Source organism: Lissotriton vulgaris, chromosome 8 (genome assembly GCF_964263255.1).
Source record: "Lissotriton vulgaris chromosome 8, aLisVul1.2, whole genome shotgun sequence".
Taxonomy (NCBI): Eukaryota; Metazoa; Chordata; class Amphibia; order Caudata; family Salamandridae; genus Lissotriton; species Lissotriton vulgaris.
Genome location: NC_141696.1, coordinates 1,506,753,524 through 1,506,777,308, shown reverse-complemented (window position 1 = coordinate 1,506,777,308; position 23,785 = coordinate 1,506,753,524). Strand labels below are relative to the sequence as shown.

Here is a 23,785-nt window from a genome sequence, read left to right as displayed (position 1 = left end):
CCCATCAGCAGAGCCGTGTCCGAGCGGGGAGGCTGGGTCTCAGCGTCCGTGACAGGAGGCCCCGTGGCATACCTGTCCAATGTTCCTTGCCTAGGGGTCCTGGCCGCCACCTCCTTCTTCCCCATCCTGGGCGCCCAAGGGATATCGCCACGTGTGACAACCCTCGCACCTCAGCTGTATCAGACCCCAGCCACCGGGTATGGGGCTCCGCCCGTGCCTCTGCTGTCTTGAGTTCAAGGACCAGGGGTTCAGTCCTCTCCGCACTCACTGATGGCTGCACCGCACCCCCCAGGGCTAGGTGTACTTCCCCAAGTTATCAAAACGCCTGGCCGGGCACTTTGGGTGCGTCTCTGGGTCAGTCCGAGTATAGTATGCCACTACTTACCGTCCTCTAAGCCTCCAGGCCGCGGTCCACCTCCAGGGCCTCACCACCAATCGAGCAGCAATCCTCAGTCGGGCACCGCTGTTTTCTGCCCCAGCCTACGATCGGGCCCCAGTGCCCCCGCCATCATCCACGGGGGCCTACAGTGCCATGCAGAGCGTCTCAGCACCCAGGAGATTCCTAATGCCCAGGCCTCCTTTCCTCCTCCGCCAGTCCCAGATATGTTGCAGGCCTCACCGTGGCAGAGGGTCCCCGGGTTGCAGGGCTCCCATCCACCGGCCGAGAGTCTCCGGGGCCCACCTTCCCAGGCTCCGTACCTCGGGCAGAGTTGGCCTCTTCCACTGCGGCCCTTACAAGCGATCTCCGCCCCTCAGGACCGGTCTCCGCTTGCCGCCATGGGCTCGTCCTCACCTCTCCAGGCCCCTGCCCTGCCCCGGGCGCTCCCCCGCCTCTCACCGCGGGATCAGGGCGCGATGCAGGGCTCCAGCCCTGTCCGCTCAAGCGGCCACACTGACTCACTGCAGGTCCGGGGAAATGCTCCGGCGCCCCTCACGCTCCTCTCACGGGGCCCCGCGGACCTCTGCCTCCGCCACCCGCCTCCGCTCACGACTGTGGATCGTGCCATGAAGTTCTCCCCCTCAGGGCGCCTCTTACTCCGCCCGATCGCGGGTCAGGGTCCCAGTCCTCGGTCAGCCCGCCGGAGAGACCCCCCGCGGGTCCGTCTTCAAGGCACCAGCTTTGCCTCACCCGCGGCCGGCTGCCGCCATCTTGATTCCTGTTGCGCCCCGGAACCGGACGATAATCAGTCGCCAGGACGTCAGCCAGGGCACCGCACGCCTCCTTCTCCGCTCCGTACGTGCACCGGGTCGTCAGGCCGTGCCAGGATTCAAGAAGTGGAACCTTCGGGCACCGTTATAGTGTCGGATCAGAGTCGGCTCGCCGGAGCTGCCGGGAGACTCGACCTAGTCGGCCATGTTGTTGGCCAAGCCCGCCCTCTGCCCTTCCTTTTGGCTATAAATTATTAAAGTGTGAGACAGAGGCGGAAAGGAGGAGGAACCACCATCATTTTTAAGTACTGCAGTACTGATAGCTGTTTCCAAGCTAGGATCACCTAAAATCCATAACTGTTCCTGAACGTCCTTACTCTTTATGTGCACAATGATCTGATCCCTGATCATTTCATCAGTCAGAAGACCAAAATTACAATGTAATGATAATGCCCGTAAAGCTGTAAGAAAATCATCAAAACATTCTTTATCATCCTGAACTCTAGTATAAAACTTGAATCTATTAAGTGCTACACTAGTAATAGGTTTAAATCTCCCTTCAATCCGTGAAACAGTTTCATCATATACATTACTCTCACCACCCGACCTAACAGGTGGCATTGTTCTAAATACTAACTGTCCTTCTGAACCAAGACAATGTAAAGAAATGTTCTTTTTCCTCTCTGCGGACATCCGTTCTCCGTCCATTGCCTTGAGATAAGTAAAAAATTATTCTTTCCATCTTGTCCATGGAATAGGTGGATCGCCTTTGGACTGCAAAAATTTTGATGGAGGATCAAATTGCATCTCAAATGATATATTAAATCCTAAATGTAAGATAAATACCTTAACAAGTACAGTGGTTCATCAAAATTAACAAAATTGAGAACAGGGGAATAAAATAATATCACCATAGAATGTTTAAAATGAATCTTAAATTAAATAAAAGTTAAAAATAATTTCTAAAAATATCCAGTAGGTGGCAGTCTTGTATTAAAATCAAATGAATTCCTCTTCAAGTCTTCACTGTATATAAACTCCAAAGATACAATGCAATGTAGACAAGCACTGGCGTTGCCAATAGGTCTCGCAGAGGGAAAGTTGGAGCTATTACAATTGCAAATAACAATGCCTTTTATTTTTGTTTTCATTTTAAAAACATAAAGGCTTTGTCATTTACAAAAGCAATAGCTCCAACTTTCCTACTGCGAGACCTATTGTGCACTGCACAGTGTGGGTGAAAGTGGCACTGCGTGGGTGTGAGTGGCGTTGCGTGGGTGATAGTGGGCTTGCGTGGGTGTGAGTGGTGTTGCGTGTCTGAAAGTGGTGCTGTGTGGGTGAAAGTGGCACTGCGTGGGTGTGAGTGGCTTTGCGTGAGTGAGTGAGTCAGTGGCGTTGCGTGAGTGAGTGGCGTTGCATGTGTGAGTGGCGTTGAATGTGTGAGTGGCGTTGCGTGTGTGAGTGGCGTTGCGTGGATGAGTGGCGTTGCGTGGATGAGTGGCGTTGCGTGGATGAGTGGCGTTGCGTGGGTGAGTGGCGTTGCGTGGGTGAGTGGCGTTGCGTGGGTGAGTGGCGTTGCGTGGGTGAGTGGCGTTGCGTGGGTGAGTGGCGTTGCGTGGGTGAGTGGCGTTGCGTGGGTGAGTGGCGTTGCGTGGGTGAGTGGCGTTGCGTGGGTGAGTGGCGTTGCGTGGGTGAGTGGGGTTGCGTGGATGAGTGGGGTTGCGTGGATGAGTGGGGTTGCTTGGATGAGTGGCGTTGCGTGGATGAGTGGCGTTGCGTGGATGAGTGGCGTTGCGTGGATGAGTGGCGTTGCGTGGATGAGTGGCGTTGCGTGGATGAGTGGCGTTGCGTGGATGAGTGGTGTTGCGTGGATGAGTGGGGTTGAGTGGATGAGTTGCGTTGCGTGGATGAGTTGCGTTGCGTGTGTGAGTGGTGTTGCTTGGGTGAGTGGCGTTGCGTGGGTGAGTGTGGTGTTGCATGGGTGATAGTGGGCTTGCGTGGGTGTGAGTGGCGTTGCGTGTCTGAAAGTGGTGCTGTGTGGGTGAAAGTGGCACAGAGCCTTTCATGTGGCCTGGCGCAGGAGAAATGCTGCTGCTGGGAACAGATGGCCTGGCCGTGAAGCAGGGGGCGGGGCAGCGCTGGGGAAGCCTGTGGGAGGGTGATTGATGCCTTTGATGTGGCGATATTAAACACCCCCCCATGACGAAGTTAAACAGTGGAAATTCATTGGGAGAGCAGACTAAAAGTCACGTTTAAGGCTGTGATTCGGACCTTTTGAGGAACGCAGAAAGAGGAAGATTCTTCCTCGTGTTGGCATGGATGGGTTAAAAAAATTGTAAACAACTTAAATCTCCGGTTTTAAAGTGAATTTATTAAATTAACGTGAATACCTACAAAGTGGCCTTTATTTTATTATTTGCAATCCATGCTTACTTTAAAAAAAATCCTGATGCAATGCGAGTTTGCTTGATATGATAAAGGTGTAATATCAAACAGATTTAAAATGCTACACAAACAAAACGACTTTATGTAGTATTCTGCAGGCCATCGCCTTCACAACAGATTACCAACGCATCGCATGCAGCTACGCCCTGCCACACAAGTGAGAAGCCGAGTCATACGTGTCCTTCCATTTACAACAGACAAATGCCGACCAAGTGCCATCTTATAAATACTTGATCATTTTTAAATAATTCAGGCTTCCATCAGGGGTCATTTTACTTGTTATTACATAAATTATTTACACGATAATTAGGAGAATGTACAATAGAAAATCTTCATCTAATTGTTCACTTAAGAGTATTGCGGGCAGAGACTGTGGCGCTGTTGCGATGGCTGTGGTAGTCGTGGGTAGGCTGTGAGTAGTAGCGTTGGAGGGTGAGGGGAGAACTTGGGCTTCGGTGGTGGGGAGACGCTGGGGGCAGGAGAAGACGAGAGCGGGGTTAGTGGAAAGTGGGAGCGGTGGTTTTGGGGCAGGGGTTGGAGAAGTGGTGGGGTGTGCGAGGAGAGCGAAAGTGGGGTAGCTAGGAATGGTAGGTGAGGGGGTCGGCGACGAGAAAGGAGGCATGGTTTAGACACATTTTGACGGGCATGTCCTAGCTTAATGAAATTGTTGTATGCTGTCACCGTCCTCAAACACAGTGGGAAAAGGCAGAGCCAGGGAAGTAGAGAGCCAGGGCTAGCCGGGGCCGGAACTGAAGTGCTGGCGGGCAGAAAGGATGATGCGGAGGCAAAGACGAGGGCCGTGAACAGTGATGTAATTAGGGGGGAGGAGGGACGGAACTGAAGTGCTGGCGGGCAGAAAGGACGGCCGTGGGAGGTGGGAGGAGATTGAGGAGCAAATGGGTCTGATGTAATGTGAGGAGGGACGGGCACAGTTCTGAGTGTCTCCAGTTGTTATTAAGAGCAGAACTCTGAGAAAATCTTGGCTTTACCAAGAACGAGCATCTGATTGACTGATGCGGAGGCAACGACGAGAAAGGAGGCATGGTTTAGACACATTTTGACGGGCATGTCCTAGCTTAATGAAATTGTTGTATGCTGTCACCGTCCTCAACCACAGTGGGAAAAGGCAGAGCCAGGGAAGTAGAGAGCCAGGGCTAGCCGGGGCCGGAACTGAAGTGCTGGCGGGCAGAAAGCAGGGCTCGACAAATCTGAAAAATTGTACTAGTCCTGCAGGTCTAGTTACTTGGAAAATCCCCTCGACCCAAGTGCAACCTACTTGACCTCTGTCTGTGAAATCGGAGCAAAAGTGACAAGTTAACAAGATTTAAAGGCATCTTTATTGCTTAGCCCCTTTGTGAGCAATAAAAATGCCTTTAAATCTTGTTATATTGTCACTTTTGCTCCGTTTTCCAAGACGGAGGACAAAAGTTAGTTTGTCTTCCTACTCGCCAGAAAGGGCGAGTAGGACCTAAAAATAGCTCGCCCTCATCCATTCTCCCTCGCAAATGCGAGCGGGCGAGTGGATTTGTCGAGCCCTGGAAAGGATGATGCGGAGGCAAAGACGAGGGCCGTGAACAGTGATGTAATTAGGGGGGAGGAGGGACGGAACTGAAGTGCTGGCGGGCAGAAAGGGCGGCCGTGGGAGGTGGGAGGAGATTGAGGAGCAAATGGGTCTGATGTAATGTGAGGAGGGACAGAACTGAAGTGCTGGCGGGCAGAAAGGACGGCCGTGGGAGGAGATTGGCAGAAAGGACGGCCGTGGGAGGAGATTGGGAAGCAAATGGGTCTGATGCGCAGAAAGGACGGCCGTGGGAGGAGATTGGCAGAAAGGACGGCCGTGGGAGGAGATTGGGAAGCAAATGGGTCTGATGCGCAGAAAGGACGGCCGTGGGAGGAGATTGGCAGAAAGGACGGCCGTGGGAGGAGATTGGGAAGCAAATGGGTCTGATGCGCAGAAAGGACGGCCGTGGGAGGAGATTGGCAGAAAGGACGGCCGTGGGAGGAGATTGGGAAGCAAATGGGTCTGATGCGCGTGCATGTTTAATCACGTGGTTCACGTTAACTACATGAAAACCGCGGGGCTGAAAGCCCTTTGGTTTGAAGATGTTTTCGCCACTTGAATTCTCGCTCCGCTCGATGCGCTTGCGCACATCGATAGGTCGCGAGACCTAATAAAACGATAGTTTAACAGTTAGTCTTAATATAGAACAGAGCAACAGTTTGTAAAAAAAAAAATCCTTGAAGAACAAATGAAAGTCGTTTTGGTCAAAATTCTCCCGAATAAGAACTAATTTTAATGGAACACGCAAGGAATTCAAGAGCGTGTAAAAGTGTACCTTTTTTTTTAATGGGAAAGCAAAAGCGGTTCGATTTCCTTTCTCCGGTAGCTACAAGTGAAACGCTTCGTGTTTCTTACTCCGGTAACTTCGGTTACCATGCAAACAAAATGGCGGCTTGGCGTTAAGCGTAATGACGCAGTGCGCAAATCCACGTGTAGCTTGATGACGCTGGATGAAGTGTTACACAATGAGCGTCAGGGGTGACGTAAGCAATTTGTCTCGAGCAGACTCAGCAGCTTCACTCACCAAAACGCCGAAAACACGCAGAAATGCACAAAAGCCTTCAAATTTCACGAAACTTCACCAGAGTAAAGAGGAAATCAACACAACACAAACCGCTTCTCTTCTCAAGTAAGTAATGTCGTTTTAAACTTATTCGTTCGTGGATTCTTAAAATTCCTGCTCCTGTGCTTCAAAAACGCGGCAGAAATATGATGGAGGTCCCTCGTCGCCAATATTAAAAGTAAAATGCTTAAATTGTATAAAAATCCAAGAGTTTATTTAAAGTTTGCAGAAGAAGCACAGCACGTCCGTTACACAGCAGATCCTGGATAAAACAGTTGAATACAGAATCTGGAACCCAGCATGTAAAATACAGGCACGCATCATACATTCCAGGCTCCAGCAACCAGAAGGAAAGAGTAGACATAGAAAACATAACTTAAATAATTAAAGAATGCAACACCCTCATATGGACCGACCATTCTTTAATAGATTTTTCCTTCACCCTGCCGGCCTATAAACCCAGCTCGAGTACTTCATCGATAGATGGAAAAAGAGCTGGAATCTTATTACCCCTGAACGGTTTGCCTCACGCTTCCCATTAAAAGACCAGGCTTTCTTAGGGACACCGCCAGTACAGACAATGGTTGACACCTTAAACTCAGCGATAACTTTTACACTGGACTGATGTGCTACTAAGATAGTAAATAAATCTACAAGGAAATCACCTTCTGAAAAGTGGTATTCATCCAACCTTAGACTCCAAAAAAGAAAATGTAAATCATTAGAACACAAATGGAGAATAACTAAAGATTTGAAACAAAAATGATCTTATGGAACAGAACTAAAGAATTATCATACAGCCCTTAAACATGCTAAGAAGGCTAAAACGAATGGAAGCAAACAGTAATTGAAACCAAGAATTATTTAAAATAGTGAAGGAACTGTGCAGACCAGCAGGCTTGTCACAAACTTTGACCCCGTCAGTAGATAACCGCAAGAAAGTTTGTAACTTTTTCTCCAACAAAAAAAACAAATCTATACTACATTTAATATACAGCCTACTCCACAGGATACTGATTGGGAAATCCTGGAACCCCATCTTGGTGCTCGAACGCACGGAGAAAATGTTGACCCTTTCTCTGATGAACAAGTTGCCAAAGCGACGTCTGAGGTCAAATCGGGATCCTTGCTCAACCCCTGCCCACATTTCATATTTTATCGTCTTTTATCAGTTCTCTGCCCTTATATTACACACATTTTCAATCACTCACTAGATACAGCTGTGTTCCACAAGTCCTGGAAACAAGCAATTGTATCCCCTTTAGCAAAAAAGCCAGCATGGAGGTTACCAATCTAAAAAACTACAGACCAATCTCCCAACTTCCCTATCTGTTGAAAGTTTTGGAGATTGATCTATTAACAATTAACTGATTACTTTGAAACAAATGAGCTTCTGGATTCCTCTCAGACTGGCTTTAGGGCCTCTAACAGTACAGGTGCCACTCTGCTAGCCATACTAGACAACATCAGACTTTTGCTAGATCAGGGTAAAGCTGTCGCCCTGGTCCTTTTGGACCTGTCGGCGGCATTCGATACGGTTTCGCATGACCTATTACTAAGAACTCTACATGAAAAGGGGCTTTATTCCAAAACTCTTCAATGGTTCAATTTGTTCCTGCTGAACAGAATCCAAACAGTACAAATTAGCTCTTTATCCTCCAACCCTAAAACTTTTAAATGTGGTGTTCCGCAGGGAGCATCCCTCAGCCCCCTATTCAATGACAATGTTTCTCCCCTGGCTACGATTGGGAGGAAATGGGATTTCAACATCTGGTCATACGCTGATGATACACAGTAGTTGACTGCGCTTGAGGAGAAATATGAGACCACCAAAAGCAACCTGAGCGGCTGCCTCTCAGAAACCACTGAATGGATGTCAGCCCATGGCCTGAAGTTAAATGCTGACAAAATGAGAGATACTGCTCTTTGGTAACACACACTCAATCTGGGACACAACATTATGACCCCAGTCATTGGGCACCGCTACCGTGCCTAAATGCATTTTTTAAAACCTGGGATTCCTGGTAGATAATACACTAAACATGCATAATCAATTCCAATCTTTGTGTGGCAAATGTTTTGCCATGCTCAAACTATTCAGGAGACTTTTTATGGGGATCCCTTTGAACTGGAGGAAAAGTATTACTCAAGCCTTGCTGACCAGCAATTTGGACTATTGGAATGCTCTTTATGTTGGCATGGCCGACTACCTTTTTTCCTCGTCTACAAGTTATTCAGAATGCTGCAGCCAAATTGGTTCACAACAAGGCCAAGTACAGCTCGGCTTCGGCCTGCTTGAAAGAACTTCATTGGCTGCCTATGAGACAGAGAGCCAAGTTTAAACTAATATGCTACATGCACAGAGTGTTACATAAACTCGACCCCAGAATTCTGCAGGAATTTTGATGTCCCCTCACAAGACCTTAGGTCAGGCAACCACACTCTAGCTAAAACCATACACATAAAAAAAACTTCGAGCAGGGGGTCGCTCCTTTTCCTATTTGGCAGCTACCCACTGGAACAAATTCCCACTAGAGCTTCTTCTCACTGAGGGTCAAGTTAGATTTAGAAAGAAGCTGAAGACATGTTTTTTCTCAGGACTCAAGTATTGATGTCCATGGATTACTGCTTTAGACCTTATGCTTTATGTCATATGGCACAAACCCCCCCTAACAGGTTTCCACGTATTCGAGCGCTGTGATGTCTCTTGGGATAAATGCCGCGCACTACGAATACAAATCACGCACACATTAACCACATGCGTGCTCATGACGAGTGGCCGTGTGCTTATGACGATCTGAGCTCGTCATAACGGCCGCAACGCTCGCACGCGGGGCTGATTCACCCGCTGTGCTGAGCGTTCTGAAGAAACGGGTGTGGCCGTGACAAGCTCAGCTCGCCATGAGCACATGGCCACCGTGCTGGGTGACGAGCTGAGCTAGTCACGAGCACCGGGGCGCTGTGCGCGCCTCCCTTCCCCCCAGCATAGCGGGGGAATTACCCCTGCTGCGAAAGGGTTAAAGGGCACATGCTGGGCCCTATCTTCACAGCCAGCAACAGAGTCAAGCACAGCCATTCCACCGAGCTCACCTGGGCGGACCACGCAAGTGCCCACTTCACCTACACAGTAGCACCCAGTGCCGCCAACAGACCACCCAACACTCCACACCGCAGCTGGAACTAAGTATCTGATAGCCAATGTACCAAAAACATCACCACCTGGTACTCACACTGCGCCAACAGAGTCGCCCCCATCAAACTCAAGAGATCCACCCTGGAACAGAGAACCAAAAAACAGAAATGCAAGCAACTGGAAAGGAAATTACACCAGCAAGGAGCCCACCAATCGGACCACCTTCAAGACATCACTCAACCAGTAACACAGACTCCTGAAAGAGACAAGAAAACGCCTTAGCCGACAGCATCAAAGCCACCACCAACCACAGCAAAAAACTCTTCAGTATCGTCAAGGAGTTCTCGTATCCCTCAGCGACTGAAAACACCATCACCCCAACCCAAGAACTCTGCGACACCCTTGCGGACTTCTTTCACAACAAGATCGCCACCATCTACAAAACAATTGAACCCCATCCAGCCCCCACCAACATCTTCTGCCTCCTCGCTTCCACAATCACAATATACAACCACTGGATCGCTGCTTGGACCAGCTCACTACACAGAGCACCACCGACATCATGCACTCGGTCCACTCAGGACCACCCACGGACCTCTACCCCAAACCACATGTTCAACCTCTGCAACAAGACCATCAGCGTCAAGCTCACATCCCTCATCTCGGCCACGTTCCCAGGCAAGTAAAAACACGCTGAAAACAAACTCCTCCTCAAGAAAACGTCCGCCGACCCAGACAAGCTAAAAAACTATCAGCAGAACTCCTTGCTCCCCTTTCCCACCAAGGTCCTCAAAAAGGCCATCAACCGCCAACTCGCAAAACACCTCGAGAACAATGATTCTTTGGACGCATCCCAGTCCGGATTCTAGACGAACCACAGGACCATAAGATCCCTGATCGCAGCCACGGACATCAGAACCCTCCTAGATCGGGGAGAAGCGGCTGCCCTGATCCTCCTTTCTGCAGCCTTCAACACAGTGCCCTTCCACACCCTAATAAAAAGGCTTCATCAGATTGGAAGCCAGGAGGACGCCCTCAAATAGATCACATCCTTCCTCACCGGAGGAACAAAGAGAATCCGCATTCCAGCATTCGCCTCAGGGCCCAAGAACATCAACTGTGGTGTCCCCCAAGGTTCATCCCTCAGCCCTACTCTGTTCAGCCCTGACCCCATGGCCAACATCGACCGAAACGACGGACTGAACATCATCTCTTACGCAAACTACACCCATCTCATACTCTCGTGAGCCAAAGGCCCTTCCACCACAAAGGCTAACTTCCACCTATACATGACGAGCGTAGCAGACTGGATGCAAAACAACTGCCTCAAGCTCAACACAGACAAGAATGAATTACTGATCTTCAGGAACAACATTTACATGTGGAACGACTCCTGGTGGCTTGCTGAACTGGGACCTTCTCCCACCCCCACGAACGTTGGCATGGTCTTGGACAGCAAACGCACCATAAAGAACCATATCAACAGTCTCCTCCATCTGCTTCCTCACACAGCGCATGCTCCAAAAGATCTTCAAATGGCTCCCAGTCTCCACCAGATGCACTGTAAGACCATTTGAAACTCAGCGACCAGACTCATCCTTGACTTACACAGGCAGACACATATCATCCCTCACCTGAAGTAACTCTCCTGGCTGCCCGTCCACAAAAGATGTCAATTCAAGATTTCTAGGTCAAGACCGGAGATTCAGATTATGCTTCTCTTTCTTGACTCTTCAAAAAACAGCAGCCAACCAAATTAAAACTTTAAAAACATTACATTTCCCATGGCTTCTGCACAGTCACCTGATCAACCATAGCGACCCAGCCTTACATAATTCACTTGTCACAACCCAGCTTCCTCTTTCTTTGCTGCTTCCCAGCTAATTAAGTGCACTCCTCATATTTTGCCTTTTAATGTTGTTATTCTCCAGACAGGGCGTCTTTTCACCCTCATCTTATATTGTGGAGCAGGGGAAGGGGAGCGAGGACGCACGACTAATGGTCGCGTGATCCTCTTTCTATTTTCTATGTTGGGTGGAAGACGCTCAAGCGTGGCGGTCACATTTGTTTCCCTCCACACTCTGGGGCTTGAATTGGACGAATAAAGAAAAGTGTTACATTCTCTTGTCTTGGCCCTCCGTATCTTTACTCTCCTTGGCCTCTGTTACTGTCAAGGGGTGGAAAATGTACAATCAATCAATCAGGTTGATTTTAAAGTGCGACTATTCACCCGCAAGGGTCTCTAGGCGCGGGGGCGAAACAGGAGGCACTCTAGTTTAGTCTAAGAGTAAGGTCTTAAGGTCCATCCTGAACTGAGGCAGTGATGGCTGACTTCTATGAAGAGGGTTAATATTAGTCTGGTTAAAACCACGGAGGTGTGCCGTGATGCCTGGTGCTCCCAGCTGCACCTGTCCACTTCTGCTGTCTTGCCAGAATCCTGAATGGGCCCAGTGGAGTTTTGTTTTGTCATTTTGTTCTCTCCCACAGGTTGCACTTGTTGTCCCATTTTTTATACAGTTTGGGAGGGATGTAGTGACTGGCTCGTCACCTTCTAGTGTTTCACAGTAATATGTCTCCACTAGCCACTCCTAGAGGGCTGCCTTCAACAATCACCCCACACCCCTCCATCACAGGTGTCACCAGTCACGTGACCCTGTCAATAAAAGAGGCCGGGCGCACGTGCATTGGGCCAGTTCCAGATACCATACCATAGTTTCTGCCTGGTTATTCTAAATGCATGGGGACCTAGGGCCCCGACCTTTACAGTCATAAGCCAAAAGGTATTTAACACCAAATGTTTTACAAAGCTCTAGTATACTGTATCAGACGGGCACTGCTTGCTTCTGCAGCCCATCTCCATCAAACAAACAACCACCACCCTCCAAACATGCCTGTATGATACCTTGGGAAGTACTCACGGTATAGAGTCCTGTCAACGCCATACAAAATGCGCGCTCCGGCACCAGCCAACAGCCGCCTACTGTGCTAACACCCACCAATCCGAGCAGAGCTGTCTGCCATGGTCCGCCAATCGGCTTTGTCCAGTGACATCGAAATCACGCCCAGTCGTATTACGTTCTGGTTTCAAAACTGCCTACCGCAAAACCGGATAAGACGTCAAGCACGCTATGGCCCCGCCTTCCTCTGAGTCGAATGCAGCTGACCGTACCCAAACAGTGTAAACAAGAAAGGGACTAGAGAATCACCGAGTCTGCTGCTTGAGGCACTCATGGGGCCATGAAATATTGATAACACCGGGTGAAACGAATCCCGTGCTACTCTGTATAAAAAAGCTAGAAAAAGTATTCAACCCTTATCGCAGCCAGGATTTAATTTGTTCTTGGTTCTGTAATCATTGGAAGCGCAATTAAAAAGGCTGAAATAGTTTATTTATTAAATAAATGAAATAAAAGAGTAATTTTTATTTAACCTTGGAGGGTGGCTCAATAGTATTCAACCAATTGGATGACAGCAAAGCTCCTTCTTGTGCAATGCGATAAGCGTTTAGGAGTATCAAACCAATGGGGTGACGGCAAAGCTTCCTCGTATACAATAGGAGCAAAGAAAACACTACATTGCAAGAAGTGAATACGACGACAGTAGAATTAGCGCCAACAAGCACAGTGTGTGTTTATTCGTGGCAGGAGCAGGCATTGATATTGTCCTGTCAGCGGCGCTGCTGTGCTTGGTGTTCTCTGCCCTCCTAACACCCTCGGAAAGGAGTTGGTTGTTAGAGATACGACGGTTATTAAAGCCTGTAACCCGCTTGTGTCTTTTTAGGGGCTGGGCTTGTTTGGACTTTTTTCTTTACAGCGGAAGTTATTAAATCTGGCACAAAAAACGAAAAACTAGCGAAACAATGGCAGACGAGGACGAAGATCAGACAGTGAGTGTTTTTAATGGAGTAGTAGCAGCTCGAGGAGGCCTTTTATCAAACAAAGGGGGCTTGGCAATGCTGTTCTCTATCCCACGTCGTCATCAGGGCCTCTTTCCCAGCAGCTCTAGTATCAGAGGAGTGTTTGGTGCGTTCCTGTCGTAGGATCTTGGCTTGTGAGTGTCCCAGTCAGTAGTAGGCTAACCCAGTTCAGTTCATGAAGCTTTATTCGGTACGTGATAAAAATGACCACAAAAGCATAGCACACAGGCAACCGAATTAAAAATACAAACATGATTAAAAACTCATACTTTTCCTAAAAGCCATCGATTTACATATAAAACTGGCAGTATAAAAACTTATGTCGGGGTGGTCCAGGTTATATAACAAACACATAGCATCCTCCACATTTAAAACTCCATACTTGAGAAATAATGTTTTTAAAAAGGAGATCCTAACATTCTGAAATAGGGGACAAAAAAGCATAAAGTGCATAGTGCTTTGATTTGAATGTCCATCACATGGGCATGGGCCCACGGGGGGCTTTTTAGGGTGAGGGAAGGCCACTAATGCATGAGCAATGCCAACTCTTAGTCTGGTTAGTACAAACCTGTGCGTTGGCCTGGTTACAACATTCAGATAACATTGAAATCCCTCAACAGCAATATATTTATTGTAAATTTTAACAGTAGCGAGGGAATTGGTTATTATTGAACGTTTTTGGGCTTTATGTAACATAAAGATATTTTTAAATTCCTGTTTCACAAGGCCTCTAGGGGTACAGTTTTCTGACAACAAATTAATACCAAAGATATTTTTATAACAATCTACAACATATTTGAGCCACAGTATCTGCATACAGTTGTCTAGGCTAACCCATTTAGTCAACTGGGGCAGATAATAATCCCGGACACCAAGATAAGAGGCCCTCATTAGTGAATTGGAATGCTAAACAAGTGGCCAATGTTGTCAATTGGGAACTTGTAAAATCACTCTATATAAAGTGTTTTGCAAAGTGTGGAAGATTGCATGTATTTTAGCTAGCTGCAGGCAATGTTCAGACCCCCTAGGATATTGCAGCATGGATTAACAAATTTACCGGCACAAATATGGAAATTTAGCGGCACAAATATGGAAATTTAGCCACATTTTTGCGGCACTTTATTTCACTCATAATCATCCATTTTCAGCTTTAACCACATGGCTGCTGCGGGGATTTTTGCGCTGTGCTGCAAATTGCTCTTTTGCTTCATTTCATGACGAGCTCAGCTCGTCATCAGCACACGACACCCGTGGGTGATGACGAGCTGAGCTCGTCATCAGCAGCGAAAGGGTTAAAACAATGGAAACTGTTTTAGCAGAGTATTCCACTTTGAAATAGGCAACCTGGGATATGGAACAGGGGAAGCAGCCCACGGGTGAATGCTGCTATCCCTTGGAAATGCAATCCTCTATTTGCTTAGCCCATTCTTGTAATCGGCACACCGAGGGAGAGGAAGACATTTGAAAGACGGTATTCTGCTTACTGGACTTGACCGGGCGTGAAGCTTCAAATGAGTCCTCATTGGGACCACTAGGGCAGCTTGTAATACTGAACACTGAGTGAAGGAAATGTGTTTTGTTTCTTAATTGCAAGTACCAAACAACACCAGTGGCTTGGCATGGCACATTTTGCACTACCCAAACCGTCTAGCGCCGTGAAGGGAGTGCACTACCACTCCCCTCAGTGCCTGTCACCCTCCTGGCCCCGCCCACAAGACTGCAGGAAAGGAAAAATAAAATGAGTGTTTAATATTGTTTTATTTTCCATTCCTGACATCTTTAATCCCCATAAAGCTTTCCGTAACCCTGCCTAGGTTAGGGTTGGAACGTTGTTTGGACGCTACCCAATTCCAGTAGATTCTTAATACTACTTTGGGGGGGCAGATTTAGTTACCCAGGCGTCCTTAAGGCCCAAGTAACATAAGAGTGTTTTGACGTGCTTGAGCCAGCTGATTTTGTGCCAACCAACCATGGACATGACCTCTGACAAGCCCTCTGCGTACTTGGTTAACTCCAGGGCGCGCCACAACCGAGCCCATAGTAAAAGTGGTCGAAGTTTGGCGAGGTCGGATATCGCATGGCAACCCAAATCCATGATCAGGGGGATCATAGGCGTGCTCTGGGGGAGCGCCATTAGGTCCTTAAAGAACTTATTTTCGGATCTCGTCAACAAGTCCACGTTACCCAATCCCCATAACTCTGCACCATACAGAGCAGAGGTCACTCCCTTAGCCTTGTATATGGCTACCACAGGGGCAATAGGCTTAGATGTTGCGCAACGCTGTTCTCGAAGGATAGTCCCCCCCTACTCTTTTATGACATAGTAGCATTTTCTGTAGGTGGGATGTCCACTTCATGTTGTCAGAGATGCGAATGCCCAGATAATCAAAAACTGTAACCCTCTCCAGTTGGACATGATTCAGGACAGGGGCCCTAATGTGTTTTTTTGGAGGATTTATTATCAGGTATTTGGTTTTATCTGTGTTTATCACCATGCCTCGCAAGGTGCAGAATGCTTGGAAACTATCTAGGAGAGTCTGTAGGCCAACAGGGGACTTAGAGATGAACAGGGTGTCGTCGGCGAACAGGAGAGTTCGAATTTTTTCGCCCGCCAGGGATGGTGCATCAGATGGGATTTGCAATATGTGCTGCACCACCCGGTTCACGTATAAAGAGAACAGGGTGGGAGCCAAAACACATCCCTGGCGGATGCCCCTATTCACCGGAATTCTACCAGTCTTTTGCCCCTGCTGGCCCCACCTTACTTGTGCGAAGTTGCCTTCGTGCATCCTCACTAGTAGCAGAAAGGACTCTGCTCTCATCCATTGTTGGATTCTCTGAAGGATCACCTTCCCTGCTACTTTCTGTGAGGAGTCCAGTAAACGTATTGGTCGGTAGTTGGCAGGGTCGTCCCTATCCCCCTTTTTAAAAATAGGGACGACCTCTGCCCCTTTTCCACGACTCAGGGACCTGTGCACCATTTACCATAGCGTTAATTAACATAGTAATGATCTTTGCCCATTTCGGCCGGTCAAAACGGATAAGATCTCCTGGGATGCCGTCAGGCCCTGCAGCTTTGCGGGGAACAATATAGTCAATTACCCTTTCTACCTCCTTTTGTGTGAAGGGGTAAATGTTGGAATCCTCCATAATTCCTGGGTGGTTTTGCACATTGTGCTGTAGTGAGACATTCTGGGAACATGAATACAGCTTCGAAAAGTTATCAGACCACCTTTGGGCTGATATATTGCAAGTTATCAGGGTTCCGTCTGGCCTGTTCTTTTCTCTAATGATACTCCAGAAACGTTGCGCATCCCTCCCTAAACTTGCCTCTTTCAGTGCTTCCCAGTATTGATCTTCCCTGTCCTTTTTTGCTGATGCTATAGCCTGTTTGTACTTACTCCTAGCCCATTTTAGCTGGTCTACCTGCCTGGACTTGACTACCTTAATTAACACTGATTTCTTTTTGCGGCACTCATTGTTCTACCAGCCTTTTTTGGCAACCGCCATTTGAGGCTTCCTTCTCTGTGCTGATGGGGTCTGGATGAGAAAGAGGTCTCCCAGAGAGGTGATCATTTTCTGGAAGATTTCAGAAACCTTAGACAGGACAGGTTGATCTGCAAGATCAACCAGTGCTGTTACTATGATTTCCTCAATACCCTTCAGCTTGCCTTCGTCAAGGGCAATTCTAGGCCATCTCAGGCGCCTTCCACAGTTGGATGGGTGTGCTTCTTTAGTTGACAAAGTTGGAGCCGCAAGTTTAAGATCTCCAATGTTTGGCCACAATGAGTCGACATGGAGCGATAGGGAATTGTGGTCACTATCGGTGGTAGGGAGGACTTCCATATCTTTCATTAGCTACCAAAGTTTAAAATCAAGAAAGATATAATCTATTCTAGAGGTATGATTCACTCTATTGAAGGTAAGGGCCCCCATTTGGTCTGAAGCTGATCTGCCGTGTACTGCTCTCTGGTCAAATTCGGCAGCCAGCGAGTTCAGCTGGATGGCTCGTTGCGACCACCTCTTTATGGGCGGTAAGTTAAGAATTGGGATGCCGCTTCTAATATCCTCCTCGTCCGTGTCCAATATATTCTCGGCTGCAAGGGGCTCATATTTACAATTAATGTCCCCTGCGACGAGAACATGCACACCACTGGGCCGCTGTCTAAGCATTTTTTCCAGAAGACTAATCTCAGGTGAAGGAGTTCCTCCTTTCGTTCCACGGGCATATATATTGTAGATATCCAATTTATTGCCCTTATGCCCTTCGCTTAGGGACAGGGCTAGGATATCGGGGGAATTACTTTGGATCTGTGTGATCTGGCAATCCAACGAAATGCTCACCCATATCTGGAGCCCACCCGAGGGGCGACCTCTGCCTGATTGGGAAGGTACTGCTGGAAGGAAAAAGATAGTATACCCTACTTTATAATGTGGAACCAAGCTCCATGTCTCTTGAAACATGCAAATTGCGTGGGACTCAATGAGCTCGTTCAAGTCGGGTACCTAAAATTTCAGCTACATTCCAGCTCAAAATCCTCAAGGGGGATGCATCTAGGGCCGGTCCTACGTGATTTAGGGGATTACCTGGTGAATGGCTGACCACCTCCCGGATGGGTTCCATAATAATACTTGTCTGGCTAGAATTAACAGGACAGGGAAAACTTCCAGACCCATTGAATTTACCCTCAGGGGATGCATTCAGGGAAGAAGGGACCTGGCAAGAGCCTACCTTGATGTTTACCTGGTGGCCCCGCAGATCCTCACATGAGATTGCTCCATCTAAGTCTATCACACAGTTTTTGTTACTATTCATTAGCTTATGAGGATCGTGTCAGTACATAGTCAGCCCCATACGGGTTAAAATCAAAATGGGCATTGTGAGGTGTTGCATGCCAAACTGGGTGGTTGCTGTGAATAGGAATGTCCTTCCGCCACCCTCCATAAAAAGACTGAGGCGCATACAGTTGGTGTGGGTGCATTGGTAGGGAATAGAAATATCCCAGGTCACAAGTTCTGATCACACTGCCCTCCTGGCAACCCTGTTGAGAATATATGAAGCCTGCAACTCTAGCATCTCTAAAATTTACTAGGATGCAATCCCCTGGGATATCCTTGGTCCTATTCCCAACCCAGTGGGTTCGTCTCACATGGAGGATCTGGCCGTTCATATAGGGTTGCAATGGTCTATTAACATTTAGCCAGTGGTTTTTTTTTTTGAGTTCTTGATATGATTCCCGCCTGCCAGGTTCTAGCTGCGGGACTCCAGTCAGGACCACTACAAACGGCGAACACTACGGGGGTAGATTGACATGTCTAGTAGTTTGTGAAGAGGGCGCTAATTTGCTTGGCTCTTGGCGTTGCACTAGGCTACCATTACCTGGCATAGATGGTTTGCTCAAATTATTAGCAACTTTGGGGCTACGGGCAGTAGCCTGCTGCGAGGCATCTTTCTTCTTTTCCTTATGTATAGTAGAGGATGGGGATTTGCTGGCTCCCTTCGCGCTATTCCGCACGTTGTTTGCGGCTCCCAAAGTGACACCAGGCTGGGGTCTGTGGTTAGCATCGGGGTTTACTTTATCCTGCAGCAATACGGGCGTAGTTACAGAGTCCAATTCAGGCGTCTTCCCCTGTTCAAAAGTTTCATGCCCCGGTCTAGAATGTAATTTAATCAGAGTTTTAAGTGAAAAAAAGTTGTCAAGAGTCGTTTGTTCAAATCTGTCTATTCTCGTTGTTAGTACCTTCACCCTCTCTAGTATCGGGAGAACAAGAGATCTTACGACTTGCTCAAATTGAGCCAGAGGGGGGGCCTGTACTGCAGACTCTGTGGGGATAGTAGGGGTTGGGGGTGGTATAGTTGGCTCTGGTCCGTCGCCGGGAGATGTACTATCGGTGTACCTGAATTTATGGCTGGCTTGACTAAGTTCCCCACCCTCCCCTTTTCCTTATCATTGTTACTGTTGTTATGGCCTGTGACCTTGAATTTTTTATTAGATTTCTGGCGAACCCCCTTCCGGTCACTTCCTGTCCCTCTTCCTTTTACTCAGGGTGTTATTATTGTTATTACTGTTGGACCTAGGGGGGTCAAGGTTCACAATGAGGTTTTGAGGACTGGGCGGGACTGGTGAGACACCCTAGTTCATGTTCGCCATGTTCAATAGTTGTACTCACTGAGGCCGATAGGTCCAGAGGGTCCTGACCAGATGTATTGTCAGGTGTGGCAGGGCCCTATGTCTCCACCTCCTCGATAGTACACCCAATAGAGACGTCTTTACGGTCTAATCCAATATCAGTCTCTAGGGTAGGGGTCGGCGAGGATGCTAACGCCAATAACCCTATCGACGAACGCTTGTTTAATAGCTCGGTAGAGATCCTTCGCTCGGTAATGGCTATTTCTTTCTCTAGAACAGAGAAAGCCCGAGTTATGAAGTTGTTTAGTGTACCGCAGACAACACTCCCTCACCCCGCCCTTTTTCCCTTACTTGCTTGCATGGACATTGGCATTTAGAGAAGAGTCCTAAGGAAGATATAAAACACAAGTAAAAATAGGGACTAGGCTTACAGAGTGGGCTGTGAAGCGATGTAAAACCTTAGAGGGGTGGCCTAGCCCAGCCTCCTCCGGCCTGTGGCGGCCTTGGACGGTCCCGCCCTTATCCCGGACTTCTCCCGCGCAGCGGTATGAACCGGAAGTTAAATGGCGTAGGCAAGGGGCTGTGCTTGAACCCCCGCTGCAGGTGTGAGGCAGAGTCAGGTCTGGGAGTTGAAGTCCCCGCGCTGCTGTTAGCACGTCTCTCCTGATCCTGGTTCTCGCTATACAGCCACCACAGGTCTCGCTCAGAGTCAGAGAAGCTCCCAGCGCTTCGAGGATCAAGAAGGCAAAAACAGCAGGAAGACGCACCTTACGCTGGGGCACGCTGCGGCACATTCTAATGGCCCTGAGTTCATCTAACATACTATCTCCTTCACTGTAAGTCAGTCTGTGCACATAATAGCGAAGCACTGCCAGTGATTTAGCCAGTAAATGTATCACATTATCTGTCGCACTATCACCATGTTGGTGAATCTGTTGCAGTCACTATTGCACAGTAGGTAATGATATATATTTAAGAGTTTTATATAGCGCTAGCTAGACCCAAAGGTATCAAGAGCGCTTCACAACCGTAAATGTACACATTACAGATAACAAGTATAGACAGAGCATCATATAAAATCTGTGGTTGAGCAGGAAGGAGGAAGAATAATAAGGAAGGTCAACTTGACGGTCTGAATGATAGACGACCCGCTAGTTGAGATGCCGGTTTAGGAGGACGTCCTTCAGTTGAGTAGGATGGTCCACTTCAGTTATATTAAACGTAATGCCTCCAATCTCTCCTCTTCAATCCTCCAGCAGCTGCCAACTCTTTCTGCCTCATGCCAACATTCTAAATGAGCTTTGGTGTCCGTCCGTCCCCCCACCTTCTAGAGGATAATAATGGGTGGATGGGGGGAAAACACAGGAGGGGAATGGGAGTCCATTCTATATTTTCTGTAACCTCTGGGATGGCCAAGTGTTCTGGCCATCACCACCCCACTCTGACCTACTTAATCCAGGTTGCCTTTACCCTCTGTCCATTTCAACATGAATTTGCAGACAGGAAGTGCTATACAACGACTGTGGTTACTTGAACCTTCCACGTGGTCCTAGCTTCTGTTCCCTTTACCACAGTTGGGCTAAGCCCCTGCAGGTTTACACAAAACCGATAAAGGCACATTTGAGTTGGTCAATCATATCATAGGCTACAGAGTTTTGAAACTTAAATGATAGAGTGCTACATAAACAACTGACTCCCAGTGACCAAGATGAATCTGAGAAAATAAAACCATTTGTCTTAAGAAGCACATTTCTTGGTAGCAGGTTCCAGTAGTTTACATACACACAAAGCTTTAATTGCCTAATTACCTTTCCGGTTTGTATACATTCCATCACCCCTGCTCTCTACTATATGCAGGTTTTCATTCATGTGTTTTTTTCCAGATCGTTTTTACACCGCTTCCTTCGTGTATGCTTAATAGTGTGAGACTCCGTCCCAGGTTTTCCTCGGTACGGTCTATGGGCCTATCCAGTGAAATGTTTAACGTGATTCTATGTCGCTCTCTCAGCCTCTCGCTCTGTCTGCCGCCAGGAATTCTCGCATTCTATTTGCCGAAAGCTCCTGCCGGTTCGGTGCAGCCGCATGTGAAGCAAGTGTGCCCTGGTCCTGCCTTGTGCACAATCTCCCCACACATCCTCAACGCATCCCCGCGGTCTGACCATGACCGCTCGCAACCTCAGACGGAGCCAGCTTACCACAGCAGTTGGTGCCTGTGAACCAAGGCTCGCAGCGCATCACAGAGCGCAGATCATCCTATTTCACAAATCATTGCATCAATAGCACTTATGTAAAAATCGCCACATTTTTACAAAAGTGCAGATTTCGCTGGCACTTTTGTAATAATCACTACATTTTTACAAATCGCAAAATCCTGGAGGATCTGAATGTTTCTTTTAGTATCAGAGACATCAACAGTACAAACCGGCCCATCAGACCATAAAACAGGCCCACAAACAGCCAAAAAAACAGAGCACACACTGACCTATCTGACCAGCCTGTCTGCAAAGCCTAATTCCTGTATAGGCCTGGCAGACCCTGTATAGTTATTCATACCAATGCTGTCCGGGCTGGGCAGCAACAGAGGATTTGGAGCTGGTTCTTGGTTGGTTTAGGGCTGGTCCTCTCCTGGCTGTGGGCTTTGCTTCTCTGTAGGTGTTCACATTTTATTTTAATTAGCTTCACTAAAGGTAAAAATGTTTTTCCTTTCACCTTCTGTGATGTATCTTCCCCCATCATCTCAGTCATAACTTGCACGACCGTACATCTCCCTCTCTGTTAAATAATAAAAAAAAAACAACATATATACAATCATAGCTATTAAATGAATCTTTGTGGCGTCCTAATCGTGTCTTCAGGGTCAGGCAGTAGAAGTGTATGTGATCTGCTTTGGTGTTGTAGGAATAACAGCGGTCAAGGGCTTTTAATTGTCCTTTGAGACCCAGTCTCTACATTGACATCAGTACATGATGAGCAAGTTGTTGGAAATGCAAGGAATCTCGTATAATGGACTTTCCAGGATGCTGGGCAGTCACCATTGTCCTTTGCTAGTCACAACATGAAATGGCTCAACATCGAAGCGAGCATCAGATTTTTGTCTTCTAGACTGATGCACAAGCACTCAATTGCCTCTAGTGAAAGTAACGTCTATTGCATGTCAGCGCTTACCTTCATAGATCTTCATTTTCCTTTTACAATCCAAGTCTTTTGTATGGGTTTCTTCCTCAGTACTTGAGCTTCTATTGGTCTGTTGAAGAAAATTGGTTGTCATGGCTCTCCCGAACATCAAGGTAGCATGCCTTTCAGTTGAGGTAGAGTGAGGGTTCGAACGATAAGCTTGAAGAGTAGAATTCAAGATAGTTTTAAGGTCAAGCTTTTCCTCTACAGCACGCTGAACAGCGTACTGATGAAACGTTTGACAAGGCAATTGGCCTGTGACCAAAGAGGTGTGCTCTTCTGTTGCTTCACATTAAGATGACTGAGAAAGTATCTGAATTCTCGACTGTGATTTTCGATGAAAGGCAGTTACAAAGATGACCGGCCTTTCAACTCTCATTGAGATGAGGAAACCAGTCTCCGTCTCGGAGAGCTCGTTTTGTTGCACTGATTCAACAATGTCCTTCAAGCGCTACTTCAATTATCTGTTATCGCAGACTCTCCATAATAATTCAAAAACTTCACAGAATAATGCCTTCATGAGTAACGGACAGTTCATCTTTGACATTTTTAAACTTCTGGTACCTCTCTGTCACTGGTAAGAGGTCGAGTGTACTGGTTCCAAGACTGATGCATAACAATGTTCTTTAGTTTTAACATATCATTATCTTGACTTGTGGCAGTAACAATTTGTTCTAAGAAAATGGAAGCTGGTGTGCTTGATTTCACAATGAAATGTATGTACGCTTGCTTCAGCTGTCTTGGAAGGGGTACCAATGCACTGTAGAGGCGCTTGTGAGAAGTAGTCTGCAGGGTTTTGGTCTTTCCCTGGACAGTGCACAATTGTGTAGTTGTATTCTTGTAATCGTGGGCCCCAGCGTTCAATGCGATAAGGCAATTTGGCCTTTGGATTGCCAAAGATGGTCAACAATGCTTGTTGATCTATCACAAGTGTGAAAGGCTTTCCATATAAAAATGAGTGGAAATGTTAATGAGCCCACACCACTGCTAAACTTTCTTTCTCAGGTTGTGAATAAGCACGTTCAATTTGGGACAAAGGTCTACCTGCATATGCCACAATATGTCTTTGAGCATTTGGGTGCCTGCTGAGCAAGTATTGCCCCTAAGCTGACTGGGCTAGCGTTAACAACAACCTCTGTATGACGCTTTGGATCAAAGTATGCAATTTCAGTAGCATTCTTAATAGCTTGTTTGATTTTCTTGAAGCATTGCT

At 47.5% G+C, this 23,785-nt stretch overlaps 2 protein-coding genes across 4 annotated transcripts in view; one reads left to right on the top strand and one right to left on the bottom strand.

The window, feature by feature from the left end:
• Positions 1-23,785, bottom strand: part of NDC80 (NDC80 kinetochore complex component) — a 288,742-nt gene that overhangs the window by 176,013 nt on the left and 88,944 nt on the right. The window contains exon 1 of one of the 3 annotated variants that reach the window (XM_086935611.1): positions 12,270-12,404. The exons of 1 other annotated variant lie outside the window; for it this stretch is intronic. The gene's annotated coding sequence lies outside the window, so the exon portion shown is untranslated. Of the gene's footprint in view, positions 1-12,253; positions 12,405-23,785 lie in introns of those variants that run through there. One more of the 3 variants, XM_086935613.1, reaches the window with a different exon arrangement.
• TAF13 (TATA-box binding protein associated factor 13) overlaps positions 12,933-23,785 on the top strand; it is a 40,539-nt gene continuing 29,686 nt past the window's right edge. Inside the window, exon 1 of the mRNA XM_086935609.1 lies at positions 12,933-13,237. Coding sequence (XP_086791735.1) covers positions 13,211-13,237 — 27 coding nt within the window. The 5' untranslated portion in view covers positions 12,933-13,210. The remainder of the gene's footprint in view (positions 13,238-23,785) is intronic.